This window comes from Penicillium coprophilum (genome assembly GCF_028826855.1).
Source record: "Penicillium coprophilum strain IBT 35676 chromosome Unknown utg000002l_segment0_segment1, whole genome shotgun sequence".
Classification (NCBI taxonomy): domain Eukaryota; kingdom Fungi; phylum Ascomycota; class Eurotiomycetes; order Eurotiales; family Aspergillaceae; genus Penicillium; species Penicillium coprophilum.
The window spans coordinates 4,959,227-4,975,493 of NW_026622722.1; the positions used below are offsets into that span (position 1 = coordinate 4,959,227).

Here is a 16,267-nt window from a genome sequence, read left to right on the forward strand (position 1 = left end):
TCTGTGGTGACGGCAGGGGAACTTAGAAGAGTGTTCCTCATACATCTAGATCGGTATCTATAGGGACCTCTTACCTGTGCTGAGGTGAATCTTTAAGGCAATCTCGGGGTTCAACGAGCTTGCTCAATTCAGATGATCGCTATCTCATCTCCTCTGGGCTGGCAACCTGGCCCTTTTACTGGACCGCCGTTGTACATATAAAGCATGATTCGAAGTGATTGGTTACCGTTTCTTTTGCGAGACATCCAGGGTTCTGAAGAGTTTCCAGTAGCATTTGTTCTATAAGCCTACCTATACTCTGTCTGGTAGTTGGAATTCGGAGAACTATGATGCTTGAAATATTTGGCATCATTTGTTTGAAATGCATATAGATTAGGGCTGTGAGCTGTACCCAATTTATCCGGGATTTTCCTCCCAATCGGGGAAATCACGCCAAAGATTCCTCCTATCAGACCTGCCTGGGGACCACCCTCACGTAACGCAAAGTCAATTCGTCTGTAACCCTTCAATGAGACGGAAGCTCGCCATACAGGCCATGGCTATGCCCCGGTTTCTCCACACATCGTGGAGTTGCTAGCTCGTTTCCCCGGAGTAAATGAAGGAGATGAGGTCACCCCACCGCTGACCGCAAGGGGCGGTGTTTAGCGTTGACCCCAGATGAGAGTGACCGGGGTAAACAGAGTAAATTGTCAATTCCGAGACTATATATAAGCTGCCTTGGAAGTACCAGAAAAGTGTCTTCAGCCGGGAAGATTGCCGATCCAACTCAAGAACTCCACATTCTCTTGACACCGACGATGAAGATCTCAAATACTTTGACCCAAGCCTTGGGGATTTGGTTGTCAATCAGCGGTGCAGTTGAGGCCAAGGAACACTCTCGAAACGACGCGTGCCAGCCACATCACCCATTCAAGCCCCTTCCGGCCACCCATGCCAGAACTCGCACGTGTCATGTAGCCAATCATGGCAATGGACGCGACGATTCAGCCAATGTTCTCAAGGCATTGAAGAAATGCAACAACGGCGGAAAGGTTGTCTTTGATGCCGGCAAGACATATACGATTGGAAAGGCACTTGACATGACTTTTTTGAAGCATGTAGATCTTGGTAAGTCATGTGTGTTGCGTTCGATATCAGATGAATGAATGCTTATGCAAGCTGTAACAGAAATCCAAGGTCATGTCCAATTTACTGATGACACGGATTATTGGCAAAAGAATGCGTTCAGCCATGTATACCAAAACGCTACAACCTTCTTCCAGATCGGTGGTGAGGATGTCAATCTCTACGGTGAAGGCACCCTGGATGGAAATGGCCAGGTGTGGTATGACTTGTATGCAAAGGATCCCCTTATCCTGCGACCAATCCTGGTGGGTATCATTGGACTGAATGGAGGTACCATTGGACCTCTCAACCTTCGCTATTCGCCTCAGTGGTATCACTTTGTGGCAAACTCATCCAACATCCTCTTCGACGGAATTGATATCAGTGGATACAGCAGCAGTAAGAATGTGGCTAAGAATACTGATGGATGGTAAGTCTATCTGCATCAAGAGCGCTACGAGCTGTCATTGACTAAAACCATTACTAGGGACCTCTATCGTTCCACCAATGTTGTTATCCAGAACTCTGTGATTAACAATGGAGACGGTACAGTTCCCTCGCAAACTTCATTTGATCTGCTTTACTAACCATATGAAAGACTGCGTCTCGTTCAAGCCTAATGTTACCGACATTCTGGTTCAGAGCCTTCATTGTAACGGCTCCCACGGTATCTCCGTCGGCTCTCTGGGCCAATACCCGGGTGAGGTTGATATCGTGCAGAATGTGCTTGTGTCCAATATTTCCATGTTCAACGCATCGGTAAGTGGAGTAATACGTGGATGAGATAATTACGTTTCTAACAACCGCATGAAGGATGGTGCGCGTATCAAAGTGTGGCCTGGGGCTTCCGCTGCAATGTCTACCGATCTCCAGGGCGGCGGTGGATCCGGCCTGGTGAAGAACATTACCTATGACGGAATGACCATTGACAATGTCGACTATGCCATCGAAGTGACCCAGTGCTATGGTCAAAAGAATTTGACTCTATGCAACGAGTTCCCAGTACGTGTCCATCTCTTTCGTTTCCTGTTTTCTTTCATTCCACAACAGACTCACTCTCACTTATTTCCGATTATCGAAGACTAATACATACGTTTCACAGAGCAAACTTGTTATTGAAGATATTGTCTTCAAGAATATCAAGGGTGTCACCTCTGGCAAACGCGACCCTTATGTGGGGATGATTGTCTGCTCGAGCCCTGATGTAAGTGCTTGCAAACCGCATATTATAACTCACCATCTAACTTGTATAGGTTTGCTCGAATATTAACGCCAGTAACATTGATGTTATTAGCCCCGATGGGGATGATCAGTTCACTTGCACAAATGTGAGTTGATCTTGTAGATCCGTGTCACCTTGCCAACATATGTACTAACTCGTTCTCTGTATTTTCAGGTTGACGAAGATCTTTTGGATGTCAAGTGTGTTTCTAAATAGAGTAGTCCAAGGGTATCCATAGAGTGCAAATAAACAGATCAAGTAATAGATTCAAAGTGGTCCAATATATATAGTCATTTCTCACGCGGGAACTACATCGCGATATGGGTGCATCAACTATCATTGGTCCCTTTCGACCTCGCTTGTACTTTTCATATTAATCGATCCCAAATTACCCCGCAATTGGCCAATGTGAATTAAATGGCCAGGTCCCCCAGGAAAGCCTGTAACCCATTTACCCTCCTAGACTTTGGCTTCGGTTATAACCATCCAATATGACCCCTGAACAGTTAGATCAGATCGGCCCAACCAATGCCTTCGACTGGGCCGCGTTCGTTTCAAATCGCAATGACACCTACCCCTGCATCACACCAACAGGAACCGAGCTTGTAGGCAAATCCATCTTTATCACGGGTGCTTCAAGAGGAATTGGACGGGCAACAGCGATCCGCTGTGTAAAAGCTGGCATCTCGAAGATCGCAATCGCAGCTCGCTCATCGCTGGATAAAGTCGTGAAAGAGCTGAAAGCAGAAGCTGCAAACTCAAATCTTCCAGAGCCACAAATCCTCGCATTAGAGGTTGATGTTAGCTCAAAGGAATCAGTACAAGCTGCTGCAACAGCAGTAAATGACTCTTTCGAAGAAAAATTGGATATTCTCGTGAACAATGCCGGATATCTACCGGAACTGATACCCATTGTCGACTCCGACCCAGAGGATTGGATGAAAGGATGGGATGTCAACATCAAGGGCCCGTACCTATGCTGCCGCTATCTCCTTCCAATGATATTGAGATCCAACACAAGAACAATCATCAACTTGACATCGATTGGAGCTCACTTGCTGACGACGGGTGGGTCTGCGTATCAGAACTCCCGGTTTGCTATCTGCCGCTTTTCAGAAAGCCTTGCCCGCGAGCATAGAAATGAAGGCCTGATTGCGCTGGCTCTTCATCCCGGGGCCATCAGGACGGAAATGGCAGACAAACTAGAAGGTATCTTCCCAGATATCTTTGTTGATACGCCAGAGCTTCCAGCAGATATCATTGTGTGGCTTGGAAAGGAAAGACGTGAGTGGTTGAGTGCTCGGATGGTCAGTGCAAATTGGGACGTGGAGGAGCTGGAGGGGAAAAAAAGTGAGATTGTTGAAAGAGATTTGTTCAAGTTCCGGATTACACTATAAAGTGTTCCAACTCATCGTGGGGAATATTATGACCATGGAAGCAGATTATACACCAGAATATACCTTTTACAGCAAAGAAAACTTGACGATTCACATGTACATGTTTACATACCTACTGACTATGCTAGCTTTCGATCCACTCAGATTGTTTGCACTGTAGCTTCAACTGTGAGAATGGAGGTGATACTAGCTTACAATGCCTTGGCCGGTCTATACTATACCCGAGCAGAGAGAGATGGCTCCCAACAATATGCCCCATTGCATAATCCTCATACCTCCACTCAGAATCCTTTTTGCTTATCAACCTAGATTTTGGTACATTGTGTTTGTCGTTTTTATAATTTAATACTTTCTTTCCGGCATTCTAGAGCTCAAGAGGGATCATGCATCCACATTCTCAACTTAAAACCATGCCAAATAACAATTGCGCAAATTGGGATCGAGTTAGGTCTTATACTGATTGTTGCAGTTGCTAAGTGGTATAAATGCAAAGGCTCCCTTTACTGGTAGTTAATATCGAGTTTCTTCGATCTGATTCTTGAATTTGTCCTACACGGTTCCCTTTCCTGCAATACGTACAATGTTCGTCAACCACGTTACCCCGTTACGAAATACGGAGTATGGTTTACACATAAATACAGGTAAGAACCACGCACTCCGCACACAGAACTGAACTACAAAAAACTTTGGCGAAGATCGGTAGATCAGCTACAAGACACAAGACCGCTTAGCTCTGAATTGCAAGGAGTAACATTCTTCGAATCTCATCCCCGGAATGTGATGGGTCTCGGGCCGCACGGGACGGACCTGGACCCAGTTGAATCAGTTACGGTACGGTACGGTATGTATCTGAAATGTGATACAGATATAGCGCCAGGAGTATTTCTGTGATACTCCATCCTCAGGAATATGGCCCCAACGTTACATCTTGATTTGAGATGTTTCTCTAGATTCCATATAAAACTTGTATATATCCCATACTAGTCCGTAGTCAAGCAGATCAATCTGCTATTCAACCAGGAGTAAACCTCCACGAGACCGATAAATGGGCCCGAAGCCCAACCCACAGTCCATTCGTGGGGGCCATCAAGGCCCCCATTATAGCCCATATAGGATTTATACGGGAGTACCACTCTCTTAAGTGAGCCCCTGTAGTTTAGAACATGCTTGAATAATGTGTGGTTGTTCCCGTATTGAAAAGTAATATATAAGTTTCACTACGTATCAATAATACACGCTGCGGAATAGTAAAATCTCACCTGTAAATAAAGGTTCAAAACGGCGTCTAAACATAAGGTGATGAAAAAAAGGCACGCTTCTGAGAATCTTCGTACTATTTAGTGCTTGTTGGGCCCTATAAAGCTTTCGCGGGCCCGTAGCCCAGTGGTGGGCCTAAGGACCGGACCCAAAGCCTAGCGAATTAGTGGGCTGGGGCGGGTTAGGGTTGTTGCTTTGTGGAGGTTTATCTAGGAGTGTGCTCGTAAATGGACTGAGCCACAGAGCTTGTGGGCTAGGGCTAACAAAATACTTATACTACCTATTAGATTGAAAGTAACGCGCTTCAATAGATACAGCAAGATGAGATATGGTAGATAGGTCATTAATTATTATCATATGACAGAGTACAGCTAGCTGACTATGTAAACGTTGGAGGGCCCGGCCAAAGCCGGCTGTCACAACCGTAGTCAAGTAAGTCAATTACTCCTGAGCGCGTTTCCACTGGTCATCTAGGTTGTTACCAATCGCACGCATGGCTTCCTTCTCGAGCTCACGGTGAGACAGACCGGTGCGCTTCGAAATCTGGGATGTCGACTCCTCACGAGACATTTCCACTGCATCAGATATTGTCAGTCGTTTATCTAGCATCAATAAGTAGAATGAAGCATACCGTGTACAAAAACAGCTGCTTTCTTGCCGCTGAACATCGCGTGAGGTACATTGGTGCTACCATCGCTGTTGGCATCACCGACAGCAAAGACACCGGACTCGCTAGTGCGCATCCCGCTGGTAACATTGATCTTGTCACCGACCATGCTCAGGTGCATCTGAGCTGGGAGGGTGGAGGTCTGGACAGTTGGGAAGTTGACAATCAAAGCATTCCGCTCGACAGGCTCGCCGGTAGTGAAATGAAGGCGGAACTTGTCAAACTGCTTGTGCTCTTTTTCATCTCTATCCTTGCCGCCATCCTGAAGACGCTCGATGGAAGTGATTGTGCGGTTATCGATGGTAGTGTTCCACGCGGCAAGCTGCTCCTTCCAATCTGCGACCTTTGCCGTTGCCCGAGCCTCGCCATCTGCAGTTTGCGAGCCGTTGACAAATGCAATGATATCTGTGTACAGGGTGTGGGTTTCTAACACGTTGCTTAGCATATCGGTGATATCACCGATCATTCCAAAGGGCTGGTCTCTGTGTTCGTAGCCATCGCACCACGGACACCAGAAGATACCCTTGCCCCATCCTTCCTGAAGACCAGGAGTAGCTGGTAGGACATCACGAACACCAGTACCAAGCACAATCTTACGGGCAGTGTAGTTCTTGCCCTGGCTGTCGGTCACTGTAAAGGCAGAGAAGTCACCCTGTTTGGAAGGAACGATGGACTTCACAGTCTCGTTGGTAATATGGGCAGTTGGATACTTCAGGATCTGCTCTCGAGCCAGAGTTCTGAATGCAGCGGGCGGGGTGCCTGATGAGGATGATATAGGTTAGGCAAGAGACCTTGTGGTGGGGGTGGACTTAGAGTACAATCTCACCGTCGTTTCCAATGACATCGTGCATTTCCCGGGTTGCAGCATTGCGGTACACCTGGCTATCAATCAAGAGAGCCGTTCGGCGGACACGAGAAACACCACTAATTGCACTGAGACCTGCGGGACCTCCACCGACCACGATGACATCGTAGTCAGTCTTAGGTACTTCCACAGCGGTGGCACATGCCAAAAGGGACACAAAAACAGACGCGAATGTTGCCTTGATGAGGACCATCGTGAAAGATATGTGCGACTGCTCAACTAAAATCAGACGGCAGCACACGCCGTACAAGGACCTTTATAGGCATCTGCAATGTTACGTGCTGCGTGTTACGGGGTTCTCCGTGCGGAGTACAGAGTGCGTGAACGCCACAATAATAAATCAAACAGGAGAAGATGTGTGGGGACGCTAGTCAAGTTCGTGCATCTCGAGCTGAAAGGATCGTCGAGATCAACGAGATCGTCAGGGATCGGAATTCCTGACATAGTTGCTCATCTAAAAGTAGGACTAGACGAAGTACTGAGTACGAAGTAGTCTGAAAGTGGTCGGGGATTTTGGGAGAAGATGTGGTCAAGTAGTGGAAGCTAGAGTGATGCATTCTGACTCGGAACATATCCATAGCATATGTCTGTCACGTACTAGTTTCGATCGGAGATATAATTGTGCGGAGACACTATTGTTTCTATGCAGAATAGCGTCTGCCTTGGCTGTGGACCTGGGCACTTATGTTGTTAAGGTCCTCCGTGATACCCCTTGGATTTTGTCTTTGGGCTCCCATGCCGATCCTTCATTGAAATGTGGAAAGTTGATGGTTATGACACTCTGCAGGTCAGCCCAATATCACATGCAGCCACTGCATTGCAGATATCTCTGATTGGGTACATGGGAGAAAATATGCATGCATGTCCTACATCACATTGACTGGAATGAATATTCATGCCGAGATAAATCAGTCAATCTCGACAGGCATGTAGTGTTGTAACGTCAACATCGGATGCTTGCACAATACAAAGAAGTCAAGCATAGAGGAACTGACATGATAATAATATTGAAGGGACCTTTACTAGGTCTCATCGATTAATGCGCAATTTGAGCGATGTACGATGTTCGTGAGTGTAAAATGAGGTAATCAATTATTATATTTTCGCAAAATCGAATACCTCACTTGATAGATTAGTGTCTAAAAGACATTATATAGTCTCAAATAACAGTGATATCGAGAATCAGTTGACCTGAACCATCGTATGGGGTACGGATTTAATACTTTGAAGCTACCATTTCAGCTCCACATATTCGCGGGGCCTCTAGTATAAGTATGCACAGCTGCTGTGGCTGGCTGTTGATCAGCCCTTGCATTTCTTTTGGAATTAGCAGCAGCGTGAGAATGTCAGGGTATAATTTATGCTAAAAGTGTCTCGGGCAAGGCATTTCACGGATACGATGTCGAGGTAACATAGCATAGCACATACTGTCTGTCTATCTGCCATAACTTGTGTAAAAAGCCCTGATGAATCGATCGAGCACCTAGCTAGGAGACCCCGCATCCAATATACGCCACGGAACCCAAGGAGAGAGAAGTTGTACCCAATGCGTTGATTTAGCGTTTCGAGACAATTTGGGAAATCCCTTTATATCAACGTATAATGGCCGGGGGTAATATTAACAATAAAAAAGGGCCCAAAGCCTCAGCCCATCAAGCCGAGGTTACTAGATTGACAAAAATCTCCAGATTCGTTGTAGTTATAGATCTTCCTGGTCGTCAAGCAACAATACCTTCAGCTTCTCCAACTTATCTTCGCAGTGGACCTCCATTTGCATCACCACATCAACAGCGTTCTTGTTGGTAATAAGCAGTTGCGAGACAAGCCAAAAGTTATACCCATTCTTATAAAACCCCATGGACCTCCACTCGTCACTTGTGACTCTGCTGCGAAGTGCAATCCAATAATCACGCCAGCGTGATAGAGCAGTCCGGAGGGAAATGAGGATAGAGTCTTCAGGAATCTTGCTGGTGTCGTCCGTGCCAATCCTGGTATTTCTGCAAGGATTTTTGGAATGGCGTCTGCGGATGATAGAGCCGAGAAGTGTCATATGGGTATTAATGAATGAGAATAGAACTAAACATAAGGATAAGCCGGTGCAAAGCACGAAAAAGGGCGCTGGCACAAGGACATACTATGAATCAGGATAAACATGTCTAAAGCTGTGAGTTTCATCGGAGTAGACTCGGGTGCTTCGTGAAACAAATTTTCAAAGGCCTCCGAAACCATTAGACCGCGCGAAAAACAAAAGTTTGGCTCAGCAAATGGGTGCTCGGAGCAGAAAAGCGATTCCTCGCAGGGCAAATCGCATTCCATTTCAGTGTGTGTGAGGCGACACGGGTAGTTTTGGAAAAAAAGAATGCGCAATCGAGCAGCGAAATGATGGAGATAGTTCTGTCAATTTTCAGCAAAGCAGTCCTAAGACGGTGGGAATATACTCACCTAATCCGACATTCCTTTTGGATCCATAGGTGCTCCAGGACCTGGTCACCAGGAAGATGACGAGCTTTCACAAGTTCAATTCGTCGAGCAACCTTCACAACCTCACTGAATCGATTTTCCATCGCTCGATATCGAGACAAGCGGTTTCCTGCCCAGTATTGAACGATGGTAATGATAACCCCAGCTTGAAAGTTCTGGAACCAATTCCAATCGCTACTTTCCTCGCCGCATCGACCACCCGAGAACATAGCAGTAATTTCGCTCTCGGTGGAGAAAACATCATTCGCAAAGACGAATAACTCTGCAAAATCTAGCACTCTCTTGGCGGCGTACACTTCCCTTTGGTCACTACTGTACATTGCGCCCATGAAGACTACCGCAGCCAAGAGCCGCAGGGGAACTGTCTCCGGATCAAAGGATACAGCAAGCATTGCACAGCTAGGTTGCCAGTATTTGAAATAGAGCGCAATGTATTTTCGTATGCGCGCGGTGGTCAACAGAAAGTGAAGATTCGCAGACACCGCTTCTTGCGCCTTAGGATCAAGCGGGACCTGCCACGCTTGTGCCAATATTGATTGAATTAATGCCATCGTGAACGGTCGCTCCGGTTCCATGATGGCGGCATCTCCAGGTGATGTCGGATGCTGCCCCGGAGGGGTAACAAGCTGGTCGTCAAGTTCCCCGGTATAATAAGGATTATCCGTGGGCTTCTGACCATCACCAAAAGGGCCATGAAAAAAATCCAGGAATTTGTCTTGGAAGAATTGCGGCGGGACAGAGTCGGGATCAATGAACCCGCCATCGATCTTGTATGGAGGCCCTGTACCCTGAAGTTCTTCGAAGCCATTTGTGTTATGATAATTGAGACTGCGCCCCCGATCACTGCATGGCGGAAGTCGAAAGTTTTGTGTGAAGCTATCGGTGCCACCATTAAGTAGAAACTTGATTGATCCTCTGTCAAATGATGGCTGGTCGGAGATTTCGTGTTGCGCTGAGATATCTGTATGATTGGTATGGGGCTTCCATTGCGCCTTACCTGATTCAAGGCTTGAGCCTGCTTTAATTGCTCCGAGGGTCGGGTCTGCCGTCCGCTCGTTGTTACACATCAACTTCCTCTTCTGGCACGACCCGCAAGGGCTTCGTCCATCGCATCGTAATTTCATCGAGGTACACTGTTTGGCCAAGAAAATGTCAATATCTGCGGTAGGGTTTCGGGTAATCTGGTCGCGACTAACCGATTGACAGGCATGTCGCCGCCTACCCCTCTGACCTGTCTCAGGGATTTCGCGATCCCCACGTCTAGTGCAATCGGTATAATGGTCGCGCAGATTGTCACTAAAGTCCAAGTCTCAGATTGCACTTTAATAGCTTGTGCGGCATCTACTAACCAGCGTGCGAACGAATCATTGCAAAATATGCAGGAATAGGGTTTCTGGCCTGAATCTGTCGAGATTTAGTATTGTTTTGGATAGCTGCAGGGCGCACACATACGGCGCAAATGGTGGCGTTTGAGGTGGTCAGTACGCGTGAACCCGCGCTGACAGACGTTACAGCGGAAATGCTTGTTTGCCTTCATGGCCGGGGAGGAAAGGGATAATCCGGGGTAAAAAGGAGAAGACGAACGTGTCTGAGGGGAAAAGAAATAGGTATCGGTATTGCAGTGGGGTACACGGGGGAGAGGTACCTTTTAGGCTTTGATGTCGCCAATAGATACTTGCTCATATTACTGTATTGAGTATGGTATGGTTAAATCATATCTGGCTCTTTATCATTTGGGAATTCTCGCCAACTGGCCAGTTCTGCATATGTCTGAAGCAGCTACATGTACATCTACACTTGTCTAGGAACTCGACACCACCAGATATTCCCTACAAAGGGACGAAACATTCGGACAGGTCGCTTTAAAGCAGATAGTGGATTGATAAGGATTCGGGGGACTTGAAGCTATCACATGGCTCAATAATGCTCTTTGGTTAGGTCGGACACATTTGTCTTCGCAGCCCGGTGGTCGAGGGCGTTCATATGTTGATTCGCGGCACTCTCAGACAAGAATGTGCGAGCACACGTCTCATACTAGTACTTCGCAGCCCAGTGGTCAAGGGCATTCATGTGTTGCTTACAGCTACATTCGTACATCTTGCCGACACTATATAATAAGGAGGGAGGAAAATGGGTAACGAAGTCTTCGTAAACGAACACTCGAATAGAAAGTGAATGAGGAGTAAGGATTGGAGGGTCACCGAGAGAAAAAGCAGGTGTGAGATGGAAAGGGGATCATGGGAGTGGGTGAGCAGATGTTGTGCCGCAAATATCTTTCTGTTTACGCGCGCCATTGAGCTCAGGGTAGGTGCTTTCGCGGATCTCTGTTTTATCATGCTTTCTTGATACCCTTATGGTTTCATTTTTTGCTTAATCTCTTTCTCAACTTAATCAAGAAGCATAGAAACAAAATAGAAACACTGTGATGGATTCAATGTTCGTATATGTACTATCTTGGAGCTCCTGCAAAATGCCCATACTCGAGAGCAGATATTAGTCGACCGTGTTATGGTTTGGGTTGCATGTTAGTCTAATGTTTATGCTGTGCAAGAGCAATTCTCGATGGCAGTTGATATATAATCGAGGGCCAGGAGAAGAATAGGGGAAATTGTCTCTGCGTGATAGATCGATTTACCGCCATATAGCTCCCTATATAGCTCTATGGGCGCAAAGAGAGAGGTCTAACTCACAATCAAACAGACAAGCAAGGCCGCACCGATGACCTGATACCAGACTGCATCGATATATACCGTAGTCGGGGTACGTATCACTGGCCAAAGAACCCTTGAAAGTGTGCTGTATCAAAGATTCGGTTCAATATTTGGAAGTTCTCATTTGGGCAACAACCTCGGTATCGCGGCAGAGCTATAAGTTTGGAAATTGGGATTAATTTGCTGGGAACTATCGCGACCATTTCCATAGACATTGCATACACCAACCAGAAGATGACCAATTCTCATATTTGGAACATTCAAATTGTAATTTATCTATAAACCTGTGTATAGTAACGTTGATAAAATCGATCAATGGTCAAAGAAGCGTATATACATGTATGGAATCATATCTCACCTATGATGAGTACGTCAATTATAGAACAAGAAGTAGAAATACCAGTCAACCAATCATGGTCGATGTCTCGAATCGATATCCAGCAACTCCACATCACTATGCGTTGCTGACCGAGACTCATAGTTCACTGAGTAGGTAACAGACTTGTTGATCTTGCTGCTTGCCGTAGACATGTTGTTATAGTAATCAGCTGTGTACGGTTGATTCGTTCGGTAGGTCGTTCCGCCAAGGAACTGAGGGAACCATCGACCTGCGATAGCTCTGAATGCAGGCAGGCAAGCGCACATGACAGAAATTTGAGATTCGATGACCGTCCAGTGAATGAGGGGATATAGACCGAGAGTCTGGTTTGCCCCCCAGCGGTGATTCCAGAATACGACGACTCGGATTATTGCGATAATCGTTAGGCTGTGACATTGGTTAGCGAGGTGTATATGAGAAGATTCCAGCCCAGGAAGTGCATACACAGAACCCACGATGAACATCAACCCCACAGATAGCTTTTTTTGTAGAGGCAGCTGCAACTTGATCACCTCGTAAACCGGCATCACGATCAATATACAGTCGACAAAGATGTTCACCAGACAGTTGACGAGAATCGAACTGATAAAATCGATGCACTGTCCGGGTTCCTCATTTTTCCAGCCGGTCCATGTTAGGTGTACTGGCAAGCACCGGAAGGAGTCCACCAAGGCCCAACATATACCGATGGCGGCGTTGATACCGATGAGAGCGTATGCTAAATAGCGGAATGTCCGTGATTTGAAGATGCGGAGTAGGAAGAGACACACGGAGATCTTTGCGAGGGAGATTTGAACCTTATACATCACAGCAAGACCTTGGAAATACTGATCTTGTTAGACTGGACCCGAGGCTTGGAGAGAGGACACGAACCTGGTAAAACCTGGTGATTGTGGGAAAGGGAACATCCCAGATATTTTGACCGAAGCCACTGCGAATCACTGATTTTTTCTTAGTGCTTGTTCGTTTTGAGATTGAACACCGGGAACCCTGGCTTACTGTAAATATTCAGAACGTATATGGCGACTCCCAAGATCTACGAGGCTGTCAGTACCGAACGAAGGAACATCAAGCAGGTCCACTGACATATGAGACGATGATTGTATAATCATCAAGTCCCCATCCGCCAGCGAGGCCGCTGCTCTTGGCGATTAATCTCACGACGAAGAAAAACGACGCAAGAATAAGAGGAACTAGAGTAGCGGCTTGGACCGTGGAAGGGCCTTTCAGCGGTGTTATATCACATTCCTTCTCATATAGACGTTTTGTAGCTAGGAGGGTTAGAGTAAACTCTGTAAATGAATCATGACAGGGACGCACTGAAGAATTCCTTTGTCGTGCAGTTGATTTCAACGCAATCTAACAGGGCCGTGGGACGAGAGCCACTGTCACAGAAGCATGATGTATCGTTGGTCAACGAGCAATTGGAGAATAATTTATTGTCACAAGTGATCTAATGGTTGTTAGCAATGAACACAGCTATTGAATGATATGTACGTACCGCACAAGATGGGAAGAGAGTTGTATCTGACGCTGCCGCATGAATTCCCACTAGAAGCAGAGCCAAAACAGCGAAAAAGACCAAATTGACCCTCATGATGGCAACCAACGTGTTCAAAAATGAGGGCAATCAAGAAGGGGAAATTTTCCAGGGTAGCGGATTTTGTTCCAAATTGGACCTGAATGGACCCGAGTGAGCGTGGACACTTGCACACGTTAAGCTTATTTTCGTATGACAGGGTCCATAGATCTTGATAGCTGATATATGCAACCGACCATGATTGGATCGAAAGCAAGGCAATGCTCCACTCTGTAGGCTGGTTCAAGTGAAACCCGAACTAACATTTTGCTATGAGAAGCCAAAAGCGGGTATCTTTTCCGGAATATTCCTCATGATGGATCCTAAGATGGGCCACGCGACGCCACCCAAGTAATTTCCTCGAGAACAGATGGATTGTCGCGTTGAACCGTGGATTCAGCACACTGGTGCAATTTCAAGTGGTTCCTGCACGGGTTGAAGCCTGCCGGACATACATCATCCCCACTATTAAAGAGCAAATTTTCATGATTTCTCATCGCCAAGAAAACAGATGGACTCCAGATCTCTCTGGATCGGCCCCTGTAAGCACCCTCATTTGCGAATACATATGGTCAATAATTTCTTTAAATGAAACTATTGACGTGGGCTTCAGCCAAATGTTCGTGTTCGTGACGTCTGAATGTTGACTGACAAAAACAAACGATTCGTACAATGTATTCCCAGATCCAGAATACATTATTTTGCAATGTTAATGATGTGTGTAAGTGAGACACATGGCCGGGGATCAACTTGATCAAGGAATGCGCCAATGAAGGGGAGATACATATCAAGGTTTTACTAGGCTACATCGAGAATCGATCGATCAACTGTTTTACATGTCCCTTCACATCTATATAAGCTACCGACCAAGACCTGTTTGGTAACGCATCATGATGAGTTGAATGTGATTGACTTCCCACAAGCAGCCATGCTCTACCGATATCGGTTAGATCATCACCTTCCATATGCGAGGTTAAGAGAAGATAGACTCAATTAATATGCATCGATATTGAGTGTGGGGGTTTGAGGAGAGCTGAACTCCCACCAAACATGCTGTAGTTGAAACACGCTTGTGGAACTATTGGACTTCCAAGGTTTACCCAGAGGCAAGATCACAAATCCACATTGAAAGTCGGTTGGAGAAAAAAAAAAGGAGAACTGTGGAGGATTCACGTCACCCATGTGTCACGGGAGCTGAGACACTATACCTAAAGAAGATGATTTCCGATGCCAAGCCTGTTGTACTCTACGGAGGACTTGGCATCCTTTGACCCTCGGCATATAGGCGATTTCGGAATTGAGCCCCATTCCAATATAAATAGATGCTTCCAAAGGGATTATTCATTACCAATCAATTATTTATTGGTCACACGTTCGGAAGTAAAGGGTATCTATCCAGACATGTTTTCACACAACGTGAGCTAGTTAGAATGTATGCCAACTGTTTTATTGTTCTGAACTATTTCGATCATTTGTCTCGAGGTACTCGTGAACGGGTGGATCTAGATGATTCCACCTTGCTTTGTTGACAGGTCCACATATAGAGATACATGGTCTGTTGACAGCCACGATCTGACTTCTTCCTGTATTCCTCATGTCGAGTAGTGGTGTATTCCCCTTGTAATCCATAGTCCAGAAGCCCGAGATCTTGGACTTGATCGTGCCTCTGGGATGCATTATTCTATAAGAGCTTAGGGATCCTTAGGATCCTATTCTCCCCCTACAGGAGTGAGTCTTATCGCTTCAGATGCAAACACCTTGGTTCCCTCTCCCACTAAGAAGCCCTCGTATCTTACCCTATTGATATGCCTAATACCTGATAACAGCATACTCTTATAACTCTTAACTATAAATAGTTTCTTATATAATTAGATATCTTAGTAAAATTTATAGATATTGTAGATTAAAACCGCGATTTTACATAGAGTTAGTAAAATAGGTGTTAATAGTTATTTACTATACAAAGCCAGTGAGTTATATATCTATTTTAGGTGACTTTATATCACAGTAGGTATAGTGGGTATACCTAGGATGAATATGCCTATAGGCCTTAGGCGTTATGGGACGGGCATTCGGAAATCCAAATAGCCCACCGCCCATCGTGGACAGGCAATGTCGCAGTCTACTAGAAAGTAGGTTAACCTTTTTCTAGTCCCTGCCAAGTCCGTTCTAGTCCCCCTCAGCTGGAACCCGGCTCGAGGTCGCTTTGGGCTACTACCTTCTTCCCATGGTAGCACTTGTACATATTAAAGCCATCTACGGACTTCACTGAGTAGCTACTGCATCAAGGCATAGTCTTCAAGAGTAAGTTTACCTAAGATCGAAAGTGGTCAAAGGAACAGTGGGGTGAGATGTACTGATTGATGCAGGCTCGTATTGGCGAACGTGGCTGGTATGCCAAACAAATCCGAAAATGACAGATGAAAAAGAATTTTATGAGTGTGCTATGCTATGAAAAAAAAAGCCAAAAACGATTTGTAATTCATATACAACGCAAAAAGTCAAGAATTTAAACTGAACAGAACAAAGTTTACTGCAGTAAGCTGAAAATCCAAAAACAAGGGACGAAAGAAACGACACCAATTAGCCAAATAATAAAGACAAA

The 16,267-nt window shown here is 45.8% G+C and overlaps 4 protein-coding genes across 4 annotated transcripts; 1 reads left to right on the forward strand and 3 right to left on the reverse strand.

The window, feature by feature from the left end:
- Positions 1 to 797: 797 nt before the first annotated feature.
- N7500_003941 (putative extracellular exo-polygalacturonase) lies at positions 798 to 3,723 on the forward strand (the record flags this gene model as incomplete). The annotated part of the gene is made up of 8 exons (XM_056675087.1): positions 798 to 1,107; positions 1,168 to 1,534; positions 1,592 to 1,650; positions 1,703 to 1,863; positions 1,918 to 2,106; positions 2,207 to 2,308; positions 2,358 to 2,432; positions 2,833 to 3,723. The coding sequence occupies 8 exons, from the start codon at positions 798 to 800 to the stop codon at positions 3,721 to 3,723; spliced, it is 2,154 nt and encodes a 717-aa protein (XP_056535612.1).
- Positions 3,724 to 5,421: 1,698 nt separating this feature from the next.
- Positions 5,422 to 6,705, reverse strand: N7500_003942 (NAD(P)/FAD-dependent oxidoreductase; the record flags this gene model as incomplete). The annotated part of the gene is made up of 3 exons (XM_056675088.1): positions 5,422 to 5,555; positions 5,612 to 6,406; positions 6,474 to 6,705. 3 exons carry the CDS (start codon positions 6,703 to 6,705, stop codon positions 5,422 to 5,424), a joined length of 1,161 nt encoding a protein of 386 aa, XP_056535613.1.
- A 1,506-nt stretch (positions 6,706 to 8,211) lies between these two features.
- Positions 8,212 to 10,530, reverse strand: N7500_003943 (uncharacterized protein; the record flags this gene model as incomplete). The annotated part of the gene is made up of 5 exons (XM_056675089.1): positions 8,212 to 8,588; positions 8,648 to 8,906; positions 8,996 to 10,289; positions 10,343 to 10,397; positions 10,446 to 10,530. 5 exons carry the CDS (start codon positions 10,528 to 10,530, stop codon positions 8,212 to 8,214), a joined length of 2,070 nt encoding a protein of 689 aa, XP_056535614.1.
- A 1,585-nt stretch (positions 10,531 to 12,115) lies between these two features.
- N7500_003944 (CFEM domain-containing protein) lies at positions 12,116 to 13,680 on the reverse strand (the record flags this gene model as incomplete). Its single annotated transcript, XM_056675090.1, has 7 exons — positions 12,116 to 12,470; positions 12,528 to 12,910; positions 12,957 to 13,024; positions 13,083 to 13,119; positions 13,170 to 13,354; positions 13,404 to 13,536; positions 13,585 to 13,680. The coding sequence occupies 7 exons, from the start codon at positions 13,678 to 13,680 to the stop codon at positions 12,116 to 12,118; spliced, it is 1,257 nt and encodes a 418-aa protein (XP_056535615.1).
- Between the last annotated feature and the right edge of the window lie 2,587 nt (positions 13,681 to 16,267).